This window comes from Thrips palmi, unplaced genomic scaffold, assembly GCF_012932325.1.
Source record: "Thrips palmi isolate BJ-2018 unplaced genomic scaffold, TpBJ-2018v1 HiC_scaffold_18, whole genome shotgun sequence".
Classification (NCBI taxonomy): domain Eukaryota; kingdom Metazoa; phylum Arthropoda; class Insecta; order Thysanoptera; family Thripidae; genus Thrips; species Thrips palmi.
In genome coordinates, this window is record NW_023144627.1 from 3,339,327 (window position 1) to 3,351,305 (window position 11,979).

General features: G+C 42.5%; 1 protein-coding gene across 1 annotated transcript in view; it reads right to left on the reverse strand.

Annotated features, from left to right (window-relative positions):
• Nucleotides 1-5,086: 5,086 nt before the first annotated feature.
• The window catches only part of LOC117644283, a 13,052-nt gene continuing 6,159 nt past the window's right edge, over nucleotides 5,087-11,979 (reverse strand). The window contains exons 6-7 of the mRNA XM_034383609.1: nucleotides 5,373-5,486; nucleotides 5,087-5,206 (exon numbers count right to left, since the gene is read on the reverse strand). Coding sequence (XP_034239500.1) covers nucleotides 5,087-5,206; nucleotides 5,373-5,486 — 234 coding nt within the window. The remainder of the gene's footprint in view (nucleotides 5,207-5,372; nucleotides 5,487-11,979) is intronic.

Genomic DNA, 11,979 nt, shown 5'->3' on the forward strand with positions numbered 1-11,979 from the left:
TCATGACCGGTACAAAGTTTTTCGAATGTAGCCCCTAGGGCTGAGATATAGCAAAAAACTTTTTTCTCAAATTGCTGCACCAGTGCAACTTTGAAGGTTGATAGCACCGCTAATATGCATCGTAGACCAAATCCGAGACCAGATTTGGAAAGGGGAAGAAAAATCGAATCTACTAGTAAAAACAAATTTTTGTTTTGAAAATTTTTTTTTTACTTTCAAACTTTTACGAAGTTTTAAAATTTGCACAGTTTCCAAGTACCTTAACCAAATTTGGCTCCCGTTGGCTTAAAACTTAGCTTAGACCCTCCTCTGCAAATTTTAAAACTTCGTAAAAGTTTGAAAGTAAAAAAAAATTTTCAAAACAAAAATTTGTTTTCACTAGTAGATTCGATTTTTCTTCCCCTTTCCAAATCTGGTCTCGGATTTGGTCTACGATGCATATTAGCGGTGCTATCAACCTTCAAAGTTGCACTGGTGCAGCAATTTGAGAAAAAAGTTTTTTGGCTATATCTCAGCCCTAGGGGCTACATTCGAAAAACTTTGTACCGGTCATGAACTAGTACCATGGGGGTAACAAACCCTGAAAAGAAAAATCAATTCGGTGACCATGGTGGCAGAAGCCTTGTCGACTTGGCGTGGAATGAATGACCCACTGGATTTCTCGTTTTTTCGGCGCCAGGAGCGAACGATTCGACCGATTCACTTCAAATTTCGTGTGGAGGTGCCCGAAGGGCCCCCCAGTCGCCCCGCGACGTTGCCGAGCGGCCGCCGGCTCAACAACCCCTCCAAAAGGGGTGGGGGCGGCGGGGTGGTGTAGCCACCCTCAAAAACGTTGTTACTGAAAAACATGCAAATTTTTCGACGTGATGTGATCCAGCCGGCCCAGAACTTGCGGGAAATCACAATTTCAATCCATTTACTGCCTTTTTTCGCGTTTTTGTGGCAAAAACATGATTGGGGGTGTCAGAGTTTAGGGGATGGGCGCCCTCTGGGGGGTGCGACGGGTTGGCAAACACTTTTATCGTGACCAGGGGACCATCCCCTACCACCCTGACCCCTCGAAAAAATTCCGAAAAACTCACCCCCTGCATGGGGTGGTTTTTGCTGTATCTCCGAAACGGTATGACTTAGGGGGCTGATTCTGTGCTCATTTTAAAGAGGAGCTCAAAATGAGTCGACACTAAAATTTTGACAGCTTTGTGAGACCTGGAAGGACACTTTGTACCGACCGAAAGTCGCGAAATTCGACAGTCCTTGCGTCAAGGGGTGGAAAAGGGCACTTAGGGGTGGGTTCGATTGTTGCCGCTTCAGATGTGTGCAGTCAACACTCCAGACTACCTCTGTACCAAATTTCAAGTCTCTAGCTCCATCCAGGGTGAAACTACACGGGTTCAAAAAAGTGGATACCTAATTTTGGCCGCCATGACCTACGACGAGGTCCAAGCTTCGAGAATTTCGAATAAGTTTATATTATGTATGACGTAAATATGTAACCATATTAAAATGAGTTATTCATTTGTATAAGATTTTCTAAGAACTTCTTGCATTGTAAATCCAAATATATTTTTTTAAACACCTAAGAACACGACAAAATTAAACATGGTTCTAAAGTATATTGAATGCGTGTAATTTTTTCAGTGTTACTTCCTCATTCTCCGAGTGTGGCTGGTCCATGCATTCCGGCCCCTCCAGGGTACCATTGAAATAATTTGCAAAATAGCTCATATGCAAAATGCCGACTTTTTGGCACAGATTTGGTTAGCTGCATTTTAAAATGATACCCAACACTTCATGTTTTATTTTTTTGCAATATTTGAACTGGATTCATTGTACCGTAACGTCACCTACGATGAGAATGAAAGAGTCACTACCATCGCCCTTTTATTGAGGGACGCCACGTGATCGCCTTTCAAGGGGGAGGAGGCAGTTGCGATTTTTTTTTTCAGGAGCTCGGGCCTGGAACCTCGTCGGGTGTGTGGGACTTTAGACTTTTTAACAGGCTTCCCAATACCGCGCCAGCTACGACAATCCGAATCTGTGCCTGGCGTTTACATCACCGTGGCCTGCATACTAGCCTGCCTCCTTGCATGGATGGGACAGGATCGATGGGATTTGATAAATGGATGGGTTGATGGGACGGGATCAAGGGGGAAATCACTTGTGTAATGGTCGGTCGAAGGGTCTGTAATAGCCCTGTAATGGCCCTGTAATGTGTAATACCTATGTAATGGGTGTAATGCCTGTAATGGTCCTGTAATGCCTGTAATAGGTGTGTAATAGGTGTAATATGTGGGAAGAAAAATACAGAAAATGGCTAAAACATTCGCGAAAGTCAGCGAAAAAGTCATTTGGCTGCAATTAAAGTAATACCCAACGTCCGGATCGAGCCGAAAGCAAGCCGAAAGTGGCATGTAGGGTGTGTGTGTGTGTGTGTAAGGGGGGGGGGGGTCTCTTGTGGGGGCAGGCGAGGGGCTAAATCTGTAAGGAGGGGTAGTCTAAACCCTAATCTGGTTAAATATGTACAAGCTATTAATTGATTGGAAAGACAAAGGTTCCTGTGGCCAAAAGACATTCTTGTCAAATGATATTTCGGCCAAGATTCAAATTCCCAATTTTTTCATGGAATTTATCAGGACGGGTTGTTGAGAACCGTATCTGTTAAATAGATAGTACAACCACTTCCAAAAGAATCCGACCAGCCCGGCCCGGCGATACCCCGCGCGCCCAGACGGCTACCTCCAGCGGCTACCTGGGCGCGGCGGGGTAGCGCCGGCCGGCCGCGGCGGTTTGATTCTTTTACAAGCGGTATGAAAGGTATCGGGGGCACTGCGAGAAAAAGTGTGGATAGTACAACAAAGGTACAACAAAAACTGTACAGTGAAAGTACAACAGGGATTGTTAAAAGTACAACGAAAATTGTACAAACCACAACGAGGCCTTGACTGCACAGCACTCGTCATGCCGATTCCATTGTACTTTGTACAACAACTGTTGTACTTAAAAAGTACAATAAATACCTGATAAAAAATTTGCCAGAAATTTGTGTACTTTTGTTGTGGTTATTTCTAGCGGTGGGGGGGGGGATGAAAGATCCCCCGAGACAGCTAACAACAGGTGCCACTGCTGTACTACCTAGCGATACCCTGTGCCCACGGAACAAAATAGTCCCTCTGGAGGCTGAAACCTGTTTCCAAGGCCGTTCTAGCAGCGTAATAGCCTTGTTATAGTCGTGTAATAGCTGTAATTGATAGGTAATTCCTGTGTAATTGCGTAATAGGTGCGTAATGGGCGTAATGATTGTAATTGCTGTAATTGATGTAATTGCACTAGAATGGTACTGTAATAGCAGAAATATCGATGTAATATCTGTAATTTGCGTAATAGGTGTAATTGTCTGTAATGATTCAAAATGTAATAGTCGGTCGACCATTTTCATGAGTGATTTCCCCCTTGGACGGGATATGAGGAAAACTTTAATGACAACTTTTCTTATTGCGGATTCTTGGTATTTGTCATCGAAATAAAAAAAATGTGGTGACTCTTTTTATTCCAAAACAAAGACTATCGCCGTTTGCACTGTTTGTAGAGCGTGGCGTGGTGGCAGCCCTGGGGCCCGCCCTCCCTGCTGAGCACCAAGTGGCTGCTGGTCGAGCTGGGCGGCGTGACGTGCAGCATCGCGGCGCAGTACACTGTTCTCTTCTTGGAGCAGGCCGTGCACAGGGCGTGCGCCGTGATGCTGTGCGAAGTGGGGAGGCGGCTGCAGCGTCCAAAGGTGGGCTGCACTGTTGAGTGTGGACCAACTCCACGCATCGTTGCTCTGCACACTAAAGTGTGTACATGGTACACTTTCATTTACAGCAGGCTTCTAACAAAAGTACACCCTTATTTATAGCATACTTCCAAGCAACGCTAAATAAGAGTGTGCCTTAAACGCTTTAATTCACTCGATTAGTCCTATCTAAAAGCATGGGCCAGTTTAATCGTACTTGGCAGGTATTTAGCGCGTGCTTGGAAGTATCCTACGAACAAGAGTGTGCTTGGAAGTATGCTGTAAATGAGAATGTACTATGTACACTTCAGATTGAAGAGTGCGTGGGCGAGTTTGGTTCACGCCCTCGTGACTGCCGCGGACACTGACGAGGTGGTAACCACACGCGTAATAGCCTGAACACTAAAACCGTATGCACGTGAACGTAAACACCATTCTTGGGTCAAATATTTTAAGGCCGTAACACGTGTAATATCCCAGTAGTACAGCTTAATACCGAGTAGTCTGTACACGATTTCTTGAGGTGGTTACCCCTCGGACACGGACTAACTTGGACAAAACTGTGAAGCGCGGACCAAACTAGACCACCCGGAGGTGACAACGGCCAAGGAGGCGTGTGCAGCCATGCTCGAGCGAGTTGCTGCCGCTACGCAGCTTCGAGACTACGAAAACTAGGCCGGTGTTGGCAAAACGGCTTGCATACATTGAAATACACTGATGGACAAAATGAATAAGCATCGCAAATTCAGAGCTTCAGAGCACATATTATGAGTTCAAGTCAAATACTGTTTCAAAATTAGGAAAGTGAGTTCTTTATGCTGGATTTTTTTCCCTGAGCGATTCCATGCGCTTGACGGGTCAAACCTATGGTTGTGCCCTGTCATTCGGTTTGAGGTTACTGTGCCGAGTACTGCAGCATTTTTACAGAACTTTTTGCAAGGCGCTGAACCAGCATGGTGAGTGAAAAATTGTGCTATCTGCAGGGATCCTTAACATAACATTTAACTAACACTGCTTTCATAACGTAACATAAGACAATATTCGCTAAAGGTTAAGGTTACGGACTTATAAGTACTTGCTGAAGTATATCCACACAAATTCCAGACGTATAAAAAATAACCTACCCTTTTGAAAAGATGTTAGAAGTTAAGGGTAATAACTTTGACTCTTGTCATAACGTTATGATGCTCTTATGAGGTAAGTTAAGGATCCCTGGCTATCTGTAAGTAAAAACAATTTATGACGGCTCTCAACCTTCTATCAGCTGTCATAAGTGCAACCGATGGTCACATCCCAAATCCTCCTGTGCAAGTCTTCTCAAACAACTTGAAAAGTGAATGACTCAATCTTCGACTCGTCCACGGACTCAGGTCCAGGGCTCAACAGTAAGTACATGGTTGAAGATGATGAACTAAGAAAACTGGCAATTACGTTGATCTGCCAAAACAAGAAACTTGAAGAACGGGTCAAAAAAACTCGAAAGAGACTAGAATTAACTAAGATCGCAACTCCTAACCAAACATGTACAAAATGAACAAGCTCCTGCCACCATCAAAGCTAGTGTAAACAATGAACAAAGTGTTGTGAGTGGCGCTGTATGTACCTCCAAGCGTCCAAACTTAGCAAGAAATTTCATCCGAATGGCTGATGGCAATCTGCTTGAAGTGCTTGGTGAACATGACTGTGATGCCCCCATTGCCCACTGCCCACTGTATCGCTGCAGATATGCGCATGGGTCTGGCATTTCAAAATCTATGCAGAAGAAATCCAAGTCTGATACCTCTAGTGCCAACAAACGCTCAGTGGGTGAATAGTTGAGCAAGAGATAGGCAAAAACCATATACTGCATGTTATCACAAAGCCCATCTCAAATGAGCTTCCAAATTGGCAGGACTATAAGAAAGCAACAAAGAATCTTAGTGAAACCTGTGCGAGCACCGTAAAAAAAATATTACTGAAATTTCATAATTTTAGTCTGAAGTTTTTAAACAGACTAGTGGTCTGAAAATTCAGAGTAACTAGGGGTACGCGCCGTTTTGTTTGGGCGCGTAGTAGGCGAGCGACGCGTCCGTATTCTTGTAGAAGATGGCGAAGAATATATGCAAAGTAAGCCCAATACAGGGTCAATGTGAAACTCAATTTTAAAAGTTTGGTCACAAATTGGTAAATTTTGGGGAAAGTAAAGGTCTGGGATGAAATTGGAAGTCATTTTCGTGATCAGCACACCAAAAACTGCAGGAAACTATGTAAAACTCGATGCGAAAATTTTGGTCCGAAATTGGTAAATATTTGGAAAAGTAAAGGTCTGAGATGAAATTGGAAGTCATTTTCGTGATCGGCATACCAAAAACTGCAGGAAACTATGTAAAACTCGATGTAAAAATTTTGGTCCGAAATTGGTCAATAATTGGAAAAGTAAAGGTCTGAGATGAAATTGGAAGTCATTTTCGTGATCAGCACACCAAAAACTGCAGGAAACTATGTAAAACACGATGTAAAAATTTTGGTCCAAAATTGGTAAATATTTGGAAAAGTAAAGGTCTGAGATGAAATTGGAAGTCATTTTCGTGATCAGCACACCAAAAACTGCAGGTAACTATGTAAAACTTGATGTAAAAATTTTGGTCCGAAATTGGTCAATAATTGGAAAAGTAAAGGTCTGAGATGAAATTGGAAGTCATTTTCGTGATCAGCACACCAAAAACTGCAGGAAACTATGTAAAACTTGATGTAAAAATTTTGGTCCAAAATTGGTAAATATTTGGAAAAGTAAAGGTCTGGGATGAAATTGGAAGTCATTTTTGTGATCAGCACACCAAATACAGGAAGCAATGAAACACCGAGGAAATTTTGGTCCTAAATCGTGTATGTAATTCTAGTTGAAAGTATGGGTCTTCAGTTGTTAGGTTTTTTAAGAGCGTTTCCTGTTCATGGTGTCATGCCATGAACCCTGACCCTGTTACTCAGTCGAGTAACATTTAACAGCCAGCATTGAATTGCTTAATACGATTCACAAATACTTCAATTACCATTCGATACCTCCTTGTTATTGAACTTATGAATACGCATTGTTATTAGTAATACCTAAAAAGCCTTTCTCCCTTTTAGTTTAAACTAGTGGATTAAACTATATTGATTTATCTGCATTAATTAAAAAGATTACAGGCAGGCTGATTTAAACTACTTTGCGGAGAAGACCTTCTGTCAGATCCAATGAATCGTTTCATAGAATCCAATGTCGAGGCCACTTATTGCTAAATGCAAGTTTATCTTATTCATAATGATAGTCATGGTGTGTTATTTAATCTTTGAAACAGTTTAGCAAAAGTATTTACCTAACATTCTGAGTAAATGAAAAAAAAAAAAGCCAACTCAAACCATGACCAACACAATATATGATGAAGTTAAAAGAATCGTCTCATGAAATCATATGACCAAGTCAGTGAATCGTCTCATTGAATCTGATGTCAATGTCAAACCTTGAATGCGCTACACTCACTCATCATATGGTTTTCTTTAAGGTTAGTACTATAGTAAACTCACAGAATTGCAATGAAGCCTTTTCCCAGAATCAGTGCCAAGAGTCAGCAAAGACTATTTATTTTGGCAAGATTAGCATCTGGTTTGTACTCATAGAATGTATTAATATATTTTCTAACTGTTATTGAGCAAAGCAAACAACTAAAAAATATAGTGTCTGAGAATATAAATGGAAATACACTCACAAAGGTTAAAAAGACCAAATCATTCTTGCAATTATCAAACAAAGTGCACTGACTAAAACATTTCCCCTGTAGCGGGGGAGGGGAGGGGGTGGACGGACGGACGAAACGCGTAATAATTGTCACTTTCATTTTCCGTGTTTCACCGAGTTGACACTCCGGAGGGGTTTCAATCATTCTAAAATATCGAAAAACTATGACCGTACTCACTTCTAAGCCCTTCTGCTCTTTAGTTTGTTTTATTTGCCAATGTTTTGCCAGGTCCCGTATTTGAGAGTCGCGGCCGCAAGTATGAAAAATTGCTACGAGCCGCCAACCACTGCCAACCTAACCACGCTAAGAACCTAATTCAAAAAGATGTTTTGAATATTTCAAACAATAGTAATCGTGAATATAAGATGAACTCCCCCTGGGGGAGATTTAGGAGCCTTCCGGTGCGAAATTTTGAAACTATTTGTGCGGTAGTTGCTGAGAAACGTGAGTGAGTTACAGACAGACAGACGCACGACCAGTCACTTTTTGGTACCCCCAAACACGGCATGGGCTCGCTATCGCTCGCCAAAATTATTCAGACCATTCTGTCTGAATTCCAAATTTAGACTACTTGTCTGAACAACATTTTCAGACTGCTACTCTGAAATATTAAATAAAAGTGCCATCTATAAATCAAAGAGAGAGAAATCAAAAAGAGAACAATTTGAACCACCAACGTGTGACGGTACCTTCTTTCCACTTTACACTTGTTCGCTTCGGCCCGGGTTCGAACCGGGACTTTTTGGTTACGAGACGAGCTCGGTACCACTGCGCTACGAGCGCTGCCTGGCGGCGAGGGAAGCCGTGCCGCGTGACTCTCTTCAGAAGATACTAGCTCCTTTCGGCAAGTCCAGAGTGCAAGTTCGGACAACTCTTACGGTTAATCTACCGTACACAGACAAATCTGCGTGAAGCGCGGGTGTACATTATTATTTCCGATAAATTGATACAACGGCTTACGCCTAGACTTGATTAGTAGACAATCTGTCAAAATTTTCATACCAAAATTATGAAAACAGGTTTCAGGATGACAAGTCTGAAAACTTTATCAGAATTTTCAGACCTTTTGCTTAAAATTCAGACTAACCGGTGTGATCTCAAATTTCAGAGTTCCTAGTCTGAAAATTCAAAGCAATTTTCTGAATTACCGATTCAGACTGCAAAGTCTGAACAAATTGAACTGAAATTTCAGAATTTTTTTTACAGTGAGACTGAAAAAAAATCCACTTCCGTTCCTAAATTAGGCAGTGGACTTCATGCTTTCCCCTGGGAGAAGTGTCTACAGTTACTCAAACAGTGCGAGTTTTATATGTGTTACGGCGAATGTCCGATCATCGGTGAAACCGGGCTTTCGCCGGCGAGAGTCCGGTTTCGCCTACCCGTAGCGGCGAAAGCCAGTTCTGACCTGGCTATCGCCGGCGAATGCCCGAAATCGGACTTTCACCTCCAGTGTTTTATGATCGGCGAATTCCCGGTTTCACCGCCGGGTGGCAACAATGGGGCTACGTTGCCGATGAACAGTTTTTAAAATTTTCAAACAGTACAGTTACACAATGCAGGACCCCGACAAACTCACGAGCCGCGAAATTTTTGATCTAAAATTAAAAGAAATTCTCTGAAAGCCAAAAAGTCACAAAATTTAGCATACACGATCAAAATTGAATATTCCAAATTCATCGAAGAAGTGAAGAAGGCAAAGGCGATAAGGGCGGTTAGGGATAAGCCGTGCCACGGTGGCCCAACGCTCCCTAGCACAACGTCGCCTAGCAAGATTTGGCGGTGTGGAGGTGAATTGGTGTGGAGAAGGCTTATCGCGGCCATGAAACCCGACCAGAACCAGATGCTGTTCTTCGTGCCTGTAGAAGAACTCCACAGCGTTCTCCAGGATGCCCACATGGGCAGGGGCTGAATGTTCGTGCCTGAGGTGCGAGGTTACGCGCTTTAAATTATGGAAGCTAGGCGGCTGTTTTTTTTGTTTCTTTTTTCTTTTAAAACGCTTTGCGCATATGGTAAGAACTCGGAATAGAGAATGCATTTGGCGAATTGCCTTTCTCGGAACTTCGTTCTTCACCCACAATACTACTGTTCGCAGCAAAACAAAAATATTTCAAAAACTCAAGAAATTGTTTGGCCGCGCCCTCTCGATGTAGAGGCTGTCTCCGTTGCGTGGTGTTACATTGAGGGGAGGGGATTTGGGCAGGCCACTTGGCCTAAACCACTCTAAATTTGCTCTATTGATCTGTGCAAAGCGTTTTACTAACACCAGCCGTTTTCGTGATGTCGAAAAAGAGCGTCACCGCTGCTCCTCGCTCGAGCAAGGTTTCACTCACGCGCTTCTTCCACTACAATTGGCCCCAGACGGATAAGTACCTGTCAAAGTGGGCCTCGATCCGCCTCACTATGCAGTTCTGTGATGAGTTTGGCGAAAGTGTGTGGACTTGTTACATCAGGCTTGGTTCCAGGGCTTCAACGAACACACCATATCAGTGCACGTGGCATTGCTGCGATCGTGTCAGCTCATGAACGCCCTATTTGGTTTGCTTCTTCCATTTTACCTGATGGTAAGTGACGAAGACCGCCCCAGGCGGTTTCAGGTGGGAAAAATCTCCGGCAGGCTTCCTGCAGGTGCTGGTTGCAACAGCCAAGCCAGCGAGCAAGGTCGGGGGCAAACAACTTGTATTTTTGTGTATACTTCCCTTGAAATAACATTGAAATGTGTAACGACGTTGAAATAACAATGAAATAACGTGAATTTGAAATAACGGTGTACAAATTTTTGCAAAGATGTTTGCCCCTCGAGCAAGGTGCAGCGGTTACGCGCTTCTTTGAACTTATAGAAACTTGGCCGGTCTTTGCAAATGCTTACACTCTCATTGCAAGAAAGTGACTTGTTGAAACGAATGTGACGAAATTTCTCTTTCGTTCGAGCATTGTGTCACATTCGTTTGTGTTAAGAGGTCTCAGTTCCGAAATCGTGACGGTAAAATTGAACTCTGTACACTCTCAGACTCGTTTTAACTTTTTTCTCTCCATTATTGACATTTTGTCCTTTGCTTACGTAGTTTTTTAAGCAGCAATAATATGTAGTATTTCCTTTGTAACCACTCTGCAAACTGAAATGTGTGCATGGCACGCTCTATTTGGAGCATGCCAAGAAGCACGCTTTAAATTGGAGCGTGCTTGGCAGGCACACTCTATTTTAAAGCGTGCTTAGCAAGCTCACTCTAAACTACAGCATGGACGGGGACGGGACGGCAACCACTAAATATGTACTAATGTAAAGTTTCCATTTTATACTTTAGGGAAGCAACATTTTAAGTCTTGTTAGTGCTGAGATGTGTTTTACGTCAACAAAGCTTCTCCGCTGTTTTCACAACTATTGATGTATAAAATGAAAACTTGAAATGTTGCTTCCCTAAAGTATAAAATGGAAACCTTGCATTAGTACATATGTATTAAATAATTAAAAAATAAAAGCCATTACGAGGATTCAGGAGTGTGGTTGCCGTCCCGTCCATGCTGTAGTTTAGAGTGAGCTTGCTAAGCACGCTTTAAAATAGAATTTGCCTGGCAGGCACGCTTTAATTTAGAGCGTGCCTGGTAAGCACACTCTAATTTAAAGCGTGCCTGCCAAGCAGGGTTGTTAACGTTACTTTATAGAGTAAAGACTTTACCAGCGTTACCGTTACCTTTACTGTAACGATAACGGTAACGCGTTACTTTTTGAGAAATGAGTAAAGTAACGACGTTACCGTTACCAAAGAGGAGTAACGCGGTAACGGCGTTACCGTTACCGCGAGGCATCAAAAAGAGCTACAAACCTATATTTTTCTCCCTTTCTCTCCCTGCTGTGATCAGCTCATTTGCCAAGGCGCTCAATCTGTTTCTGAGAGCAACAAATAAGCGTCTACACTCAGAAAAAAATCTTTCAACACTTGCACTTTTCTGAGTGTAGACGCTTATTTGTTGCTCTCAGAAACAGATTGAGCGATGCATCACTTGAAAAAGAGGTCCCATCGGCCATGAATTGGCAATATTGGTAGAAGTAGGTGCAGAAGTTTACATTAAATAATGTTAATCATTTAAATTTTACTGTCTTAACTTTGACTTTAAAATAAGTGGCAATATTGGGAGAAGTAGGTGCAGAAGTTTACATTAGAACGTGTTAAACATTAAAATTTTACTGTCTTTACTTTAATTTTAAAATAATCGTAGTTCACCCCAGCAATTTTAACCGGTAAAAATTTTGGCTTTTAAGGAATTTTAGGATTTGAAGTAACGATAACGGCTTTACTGCGTTACCTGTAACGGTAACGCGTTACTTTTTCAGAAGTCGGTAAAGTAACGACGTTACCGTTACTCAAACCCGAAGTAACGGTAACGGTAACGCGTTACCTTTAAAAAATAAAGTTAACAACCCGCTGCCAAGCACGCTCCAATTTAAAACGTGCCCTT